The 7,884-nt window shown below is 36.1% G+C and overlaps 1 protein-coding gene across 1 annotated transcript in view; it reads left to right on the top strand.

Moving 5' to 3' along the window:
- The first annotated feature begins 2,409 nt into the window (after positions 1–2,409).
- The window catches only part of LOC122332272 (sickle tail protein homolog), a 40,799-nt gene continuing 35,324 nt past the window's right edge, over positions 2,410–7,884 (top strand). The window contains exon 1 of the mRNA XM_043229563.1: positions 2,410–2,605. Coding sequence (XP_043085498.1) covers positions 2,425–2,605 — 181 coding nt within the window. The 5' untranslated portion in view covers positions 2,410–2,424. The remainder of the gene's footprint in view (positions 2,606–7,884) is intronic.

Below are 7,884 nucleotides of genomic sequence, written 5' to 3'. Positions count from 1 at the left end.
AAAAAGCTAATTTATAAGATGAACTGAATCTTTAAATGTTCATGTTGTTATTAGTTAGACTGAACTGAAAACCATAGTAGGCTATGATGTGTTTCTGTTAGATTCATTTATAATTTTTTTTTTTGTGCTAATACATCTTACTCGACATAAAAGAGGGATTTGTAGCCATTCTTTTTCAGCTGCCTACTGATGATCGTGAAGCCAAAGTTGGCACTAATGTGTGTGTGTATTATACATATAATTAGTGCTGTCAACAAGTTCTACATAGCTTTTCTCTTTCATTGATGTACTATACCCCACAATAGGAAAGAAGAAAACAATTGCAACTTCAATTTCATGCTATCATTAAAAATCACTAATTTGCAATGTTGAAGAAAGAACAGGCAAACAAAAACAATTAAAGAAATCTTTGTATGTGATTTTTTTATTCCTTCAGTGAACAGTGTGATCATTCAAACCACTACTCTGCAAATGAGGTGCACAGATCCCCACTGTTGGTAACTCTATATTTACACAAAGAAAAAAAAACTATTTCATTTTCTCACACTTAAAAATAGTGCTGTTAATGCTTACCCAGAAATATAATGGAAGGTAATGTGACACTGACTCTTTTTTACACCTCTAAATTTGAACTTGAATAGCATCACTCCCTGCATCCGAGATAGAAGGTTCATAATTGATTTTCTCACTCATTTTATATTGACGTAAGTCTGCCATCTGGACTATGTTACTATGAATCAAAAACTGGGGGGAAAATTATTTTAAATCTGCTGTAACGGAGTGACTGTAACACTTTTCAGTAATAATACAGTTATCAGGCTGGCCATTAAACACTTAAAAAAAACAAAAAAAATCTGTACCTACTGAGAAAAAAAGTCAATTACTCAAAACAATGAATGTTGAGGCAAAGAAAGCATTCCTCCTACTAAGGCTATTAGTCTGGCCCATTCCCCTCCGGAGTGACTCTAAACTAAACCAGAACAAGGGATGGAGAAGACTGATGAGATTGCTGATCATGCTGCAAAGCCTGTGAGGAAAGAAAGGATCTCTATCTGCTCTAATGGGAAGTTCAGAACCAATTAATATTCATGAATGATATGTTTAGAGTTATATTGCTTGAGATAGTGAATTAATTTGGGATTACTGCTCAACTGAGATCTGTTACAAGTCATAAATGTTCTGTGCGGTTGAGTATTTTAATTAAAAAAAAATAAAAATAATAATAATAATGCAACAGTTTCATAGTCAGTACTTTTATTCAGCCAAAATGAATGTTGATAATGCAGCACTAGAAGTTAACAGTTATTCAATAATTATTTATGATGAAAATTAATGTAAATTTAATCTGACCCGCAGCTCTTGACATAAGCAGAAAGATTAGTAATTACAGAAATCGTATGACATGAAACAAAAAAGACATATATAAGATAAATTGTGATGAAAGAAATATGTAAAACAGAAGGATTCCACAAAATTAATCAGATTTTTGAACAGCACAATAGGTAGGTAGGTAGGTAGGTAGGTAGATTAGATAGATAGACAGATAGATAGATAGATAGATAGATAGATAGATAGATAGATAGATAGATAGATAGATAGATAGATAGATAAATAGATAGATAGATAGATAGATAGATAGATAGATAGATAGATAGATAGATAGATAGATACTGTGGTTTACCTGTGCTCTGATCATTACAGTGCAGTACAACATGCCTTCACTATATAAGGGATAAGGTGGGGAGGGAGGTTACAAGAGCTCTTAGCCTATCACAACCATGCACATGGGAGTAAATCTCTCTCCTCTCTATCCCTTCTCTCTCTCTCTCTCTCTTTCTCACTGCCCGAGTGTGACTTAGCTGTGGCTCTGGTCTGCATGCATAGCAGTAGGAAGCCAACTGACACACAGTGATCATCTCTGCTGCCTCCCTGGTTAAATCTGCATGGCGACTTAACACAGAGATTACATCTGCATTAAGAGCACTGTGTTTCACCAGCAATTACACAAGTAGATTAGACGCCTGATGCTTGCCTGGTGCTGGATTATTAGAAGGATCATTTCTCCAAAGCGGGAGAAGTGATTAGACATCAGCATGCTGTGCGTTTCTGCATAGCGAGAGTTTAACAACCTCAGCTCTTTCAATGATTCAGTTCTTCAAGCGTTCAGTTGTGTCTTCACTGTGGTGCCTCAAGCTGAGCAGATGGTTTTCTCCAAGGACTCAACTACTTCATGTGGTTTCACTCTCCATCTCACTCTCGTCATGAGCAAGAATGAATATTAACAGAGAAGGACAGCGAATCAATTAGGTGGATGTCAGGTTACCTGCAGAGTTTGGACAGGTGAAGGTGTGTGAAGCTTCAGAAAGAAGGAAGAACTTTGGAAATTAGATCTCTTACCAGCGTGCTTCTGGAGAATCTGGAGAGATGTCCAAACCTTCACGTCTGGTCAAACCTTCCAAGCAGTCCCGAAAGCAACCTCCAGGGAGTCGCTCGCACATGCTGGTCGTCGGGGAGAGGTTGATGAGGGCTGGCAGTGAGGGCAACCTGGTGAGAACCAGACCACCCCAGAAGCCTTCTGACACAAATCTAATGGGTTCCAATCCAGGTATTATGCTTCCTAAATCTGATTAGTGTTTTAGCATTATCTTGATTCTCTGATTAGATATTTGTGTTTCACACTACTACAAAATATTAGACATATGACCACGCACACACATACGGATATGCTCACGGTTCTGGCATGAGTTTAGATCCGCTCATCTGAGGAGCTATTGTACGGTATTCCTGACTGCAGCACATGAGTGCATGCGCTTCTATAGTTTGTTTGGCTGATGCCTTTTCTATATAAGGGGATTAAGACAGGGGCTTGACCCTCACTGTTCACTCTGCTGATTAGTTACATTCCCTCCTCATCGTCAAATTATCTCACATCACTTGATCTCATTGGTGTTAATCAAACCAGCAACTCTCAGCTAGATTCATTAAGAGTTACACATGTGTTTAAGCAGTGACTGGATAGGTAGCTAAACACATGGTTGTATTTGTAATACTGATTTAAGCATAAAATGATTAGAAAAAAATGTATGAGACTTTATCAAGCGATGCTCTTTCTGTTTAATTAACTTTATAATCTCTAAAATGTTATATTTTAAGAAATGATTCATGCCATACTTGTGTGCTTTGTGTAATAGTTAAGGATTTGAAAAGAGAAGAGCAGTGATGCAGCTCTCTCGATTGATGTCAGCCGTTGACTTATAAGTTTTGACAGTGCGGTTAGGCAAAAGTTTTGAAGAACTGTCACTGCTCTAATTAGGTCAGTTTAGAAACCACATGGTAGCTAATGGGTACAGGGACTGAGGCTTCTCAAATCAATTAATATTTTATCAGACACCTTCCACAAAAGACTTTCTTGTGGTTCATTGCTGTAAACACACACATACTCACTGGTATTCCTATCATTATGGGGACATTCGTAAGGGTTTTTATAATATACAAATGTATAATGTATAATGTATCATGCATTTCTATACCCTTGGCCTAACACTAAACTTACCCCTCACACAAAACCTATTGCATTTTTAGATTTTAAAAACATCTATCATACTGTATTATTTATAAGCTTGTTTCCTTATCAAAAATATTTAAAAGAACGTTATCAAGCACTATATTCTTTGTAATACAAGATCCATAATGGTAACACAAATAGCAAACATGCTATGTAAAATCCAGTTCTAGTAGTAATACAATTATAAGCCATTTTGCTCGTTTTTACAGATTAGTAATAATTTACACAAACACAAAGCAAGCTGGGTAATAGGTGGGGCTAATACCCTATAGAATTTTTTGACCCACCTGAACACACGTTTGCTATTATTTAAATAGCTATTGCTATATCAGTAGTGTTTACAATTTGGGGGTAAATAATATTTTAAAGTAATAATACTAATATTTTATTCAGCAAAGATGTATTAAATTAAGCGTTCTAGATTTAACGTGACAATTCTATTTGAAAGAAAAAATGTAATACTGTTCTTTTAAAATCAAAAAATGCTTTAAGATTTACACAAAAATAATAAGCAGCACAGCATTGACAATAATAAGAAATGTTTCTTGAGCACCAAATCACTGATGACTGAATGTCTTATTAAACCCCAATGTTCTGAACAGTAATATAATTATCTATTACTACATGCTTTCCAATGTGTTTTTGAGTATGTGTGATATATGTATGAGTATAGCACTTATTTATGTTATCGGTCTCCAGTGACTTTCAAATGCCAAAATAGTTTTCGTTCACTTCAATGATTTTTACTCACACTGCTTGGAGAGGTATGAGATTGAAGGCATAGCCTTAGAAGCGCTGTCCCCTGCTGTCCCCCATTCCCTCCGTCAGGTCTATTAAAACAGAGATTTATCCCAGAGACAGCACCAATCTTGCCACGCCACTGCAGATCCAGTACATGACATTTCCACAGGCACAGAATCCAACACCGTGCGGACTCTTAGAGTTCTTTCTTCCCTCAGAGGCTCCAAATGTGCTGAAAGAGATTCCTCTGAAAAACCTGCAGCTCCAATTGCCTCCATGAACTGACACCTAATTGTAAAGCCTTTTTCTTGCGGCTATATGTGCGCTGAACTGCAGTTCTTGTTTATTAAGAATGCATTTTTTCCTATTCAGCTGAACTCCAAGATGCATTTTTAGCAAAAGGTGCACCTGAGATATCACACCTGTTTTTGCGAAAGCCTAAAGCTTTGTAATGAGCAAAAATAAATAAATAAATAAATAAATAAATAAAATAATAAATAAATAAATAAATAAATTGGGGTGTGGTCTATCCTTTTGTAACCAATCACTTTTACTGTAATAGTGCAACAGTTATTTTTTCCTTAAATAACTTTGTTTAACAATAGAGTTACCCAACAAAACATCAATATCCTTCAAAGACATTTGACTTTTTGACCAATTTTCAAATACTTTTTCAAAAACCTTCCTAATTTTTTCCCTAAATTCATTCTTTCATTCATTACTTCAAGCTTTTAATGGGATTCACCCTGTAGCTGTTTGGTTTGGTTATTGGCTTATAACTCTTAAAACTAATAGGTTTTAATATCCCGGGAAAAAATAATTGAAATTGAATTCTGGAACCAAGGCCACTGAGTGACTGCTTTTATACTCCGTTTGTGGTGGGATGTTGTTAACCTATAAAAAGTGAGACTTTTGTGACACTTTCATATTAGCATAGTTTTTCCAGTAAGTGGGTATTTTTATAGGTACGTATAGCTCAACCAGTTGTTACAGTTTGTAAAATAAGCAAATAATGTAAAATAAACACAATAACCAAACTGGTCCTCTCTCTTTCTCTTTTATCCTAGCAGATTGTTTCATTTAAAACAGTACTCTGTCTCAAATGTGTAGCATTTCATGTAAGGTCCATGTAAGTGTTCACAATTATGTTTTACCAATTCATCTTATATTTTTCACTTGCTTATATAAATTAGGGTGTCTTTGCTGTATTGTACATTTATCTTTTCAAATGACCTGAACTGAGATTTGTTTTATTCAAAACTGTTTTAATGGCAGCAGACTGCTCTGATTAAACAATTACCGTATTTGATTATAATATCCTTCTATATAAAATAGATAAAAACACTATTAAGTAATATCAGCGTAGTTAACTTGTTTGTAGCTGCTTCAAGCTTCAAGCTGCTGTAGCTTGAACTTGCGCTCGTGACCAAATAAGTAGTCTTTGAAATAGTGATTCTTTGATTTTATACTAGCTTAGCGAAAAGAATGAGAAATATGTTTGAAAAGGAAGTGACATTAATCATAATTAGGCTGCAGAGGTGCAGCGGGTGAGGAAATGCTTTGCTAGGTTGGCGATAATTTGGGCCTCTCTCTGCTAAATAGCGTGATTACATTCGCCTACTCTGCAGCTCTATGGGAAAAATCAAAAGTTCTCCAAAAAGCTTTTGGAACAGCAACTTGCTGTTTATGATACACTTAACACTTATCGCAAACCCTAAGAAAAACATGATGCTTTTTTAAAGCAACTCCCTCCCTTCACTTTTGCGACTTTTATCCTACATACAAAATGTGGTCAAGTTTAATCATCAAAGCTTAAAATTTCACTTGATCATCTTACTAAACTGCTTATTGTACACAGAAATTAAAGATGTCTTCATCTCGCTAGTGAACTTAACTTTAATGCTCTGCAGTTATATAACCTCCCTGCATCTGCCACTGAAGCACTAATGTAATGCAGGAATTAGCCAGATCTTCATGTGCCGTTACGTCAGCTTAATCAGCAGGAAGTGATATGGTTTGACATCAGTGTGATCTCACACAGGATGTGCGCCTGTCTCGTCCCATTCCTCTCTGCTGCCCTGTCCAACCTCGTTTTTGTCCCTGCCACCAGCTTAGCTCTATGGCAATCTCACAGCTTCGGACCAAACAGTTCGAAAAAAACATGCAGTACGCAGGGCGCAACAACCTAAAAAAAACAGTGTTGGAAATTACAGAGCTCATTTTTTTTTACCCAAGACTCAGTCCCATGTCCACATTAACATTCCTGTCATTCAGCGGCACGTTCTGCATGGAGGAACCGCAGAAAACTGGTTAATATACTGGCCACTTCTGTGCAATTTTCTGATAATGATTTGGAGTTTAAAGCTGCTGTGAGCATGCGTTCAGTCTAATCTCCAATCAAGTCCGGTTTGTCCGGTTATGTAGTAGCTTAGCCCAGGAATATCAGTGCTCACTGTTGTCAGAGCCACACTACTTCAAAACCAGAGCGGGCCAAGATATACACCACAGGCTGCTTAGCTTGGCCTCTTCAGACGGAGTTATTAAAGATACACATCCCTCCCCCCCACAACGAAAACTGCCTATAATGAGACTTAGAGGTGACTGGAGGGAGAAGACGGCAATAGCTCTTACTCAGGTTGCGCTATCCTTCTTCTTAGAGAATTTATTTCCTACTCATTATAGTCAGGAAAGTCTATTCATTAATGACCATTTGGCAGCTGGAGTTTATCTGTTTAAAATAATAATTCTGTTGAGCTGTTGTCAAAATTTGTGTTTTATTTTCAGTTAGTCAAGCCACTGAATTATCACATTTTATTAGGATTCTGTTTAAAGCCTGAGTAAAGTCAATCTGGGACATTCAGTCATTCACGATGTTAAAGGCTGAAGTGTTGTAACCGGCAGGAGTGGTGTGTAGTATTAAATGAGAGTGTGTCCTGAGGTTATCCAATACCATAGGTGGAGGTCATGCATTATTTAAAAAATAGCATGGTTCGGTTTTTCTTTCTCCATAGCGTATGTTGTTTTTTTTTTTGCTCTGCGCACCTATAGAGACACGAAAGGAGATACTTTCTCAAAGTATGATTTTGTGGTTTCCTGGCTAGCACCAGATAGCTGGTTTTACTATTTTTAGGGTATTTTCAGGGAGTTACAGTCATGCCAATTTAGCAAAAGTTACAGTGAAAGTACCTACAAAGTTTAAATATGTGACAGGGGACCCAGCATAAGCAGACATGACAAGCATACTAAATGGAAAATTAACATAGCATTTCAAAACTAGCTCTTTCCTGGAAGGTTAAAACTTATGAAAATATTTGAAAAATGTTGTTAAAAAAGGCCTTAATGATGACAAATAAACTATGCATACTGCACACCAGGTTATGAAGTATATTCATGAATGAATGTATATTTGTAGAAGTAAAAGGCTAAATGTATAATGTACTATGATTTAGTATTTTATGCAATTTCCAATTTTTCATTTATTATTTATTGTCTGTATTATTTCTTTTTTTTTTTTTGCAAGAGGAGATCCTATATGATGTTTATGTGAAAATAATAACAATTTATTACAAATATATATA

The sequence above is a fragment of the Puntigrus tetrazona genome, unplaced genomic scaffold, assembly GCF_018831695.1.
Source record: "Puntigrus tetrazona isolate hp1 unplaced genomic scaffold, ASM1883169v1 S000000008, whole genome shotgun sequence".
Lineage (NCBI taxonomy): Eukaryota > Metazoa > Chordata > Actinopteri > Cypriniformes > Cyprinidae > Puntigrus > Puntigrus tetrazona.
Note: the sequence above shows the minus strand (reverse complement) of the source record. Positions and strands in the feature narration are given on the sequence as shown.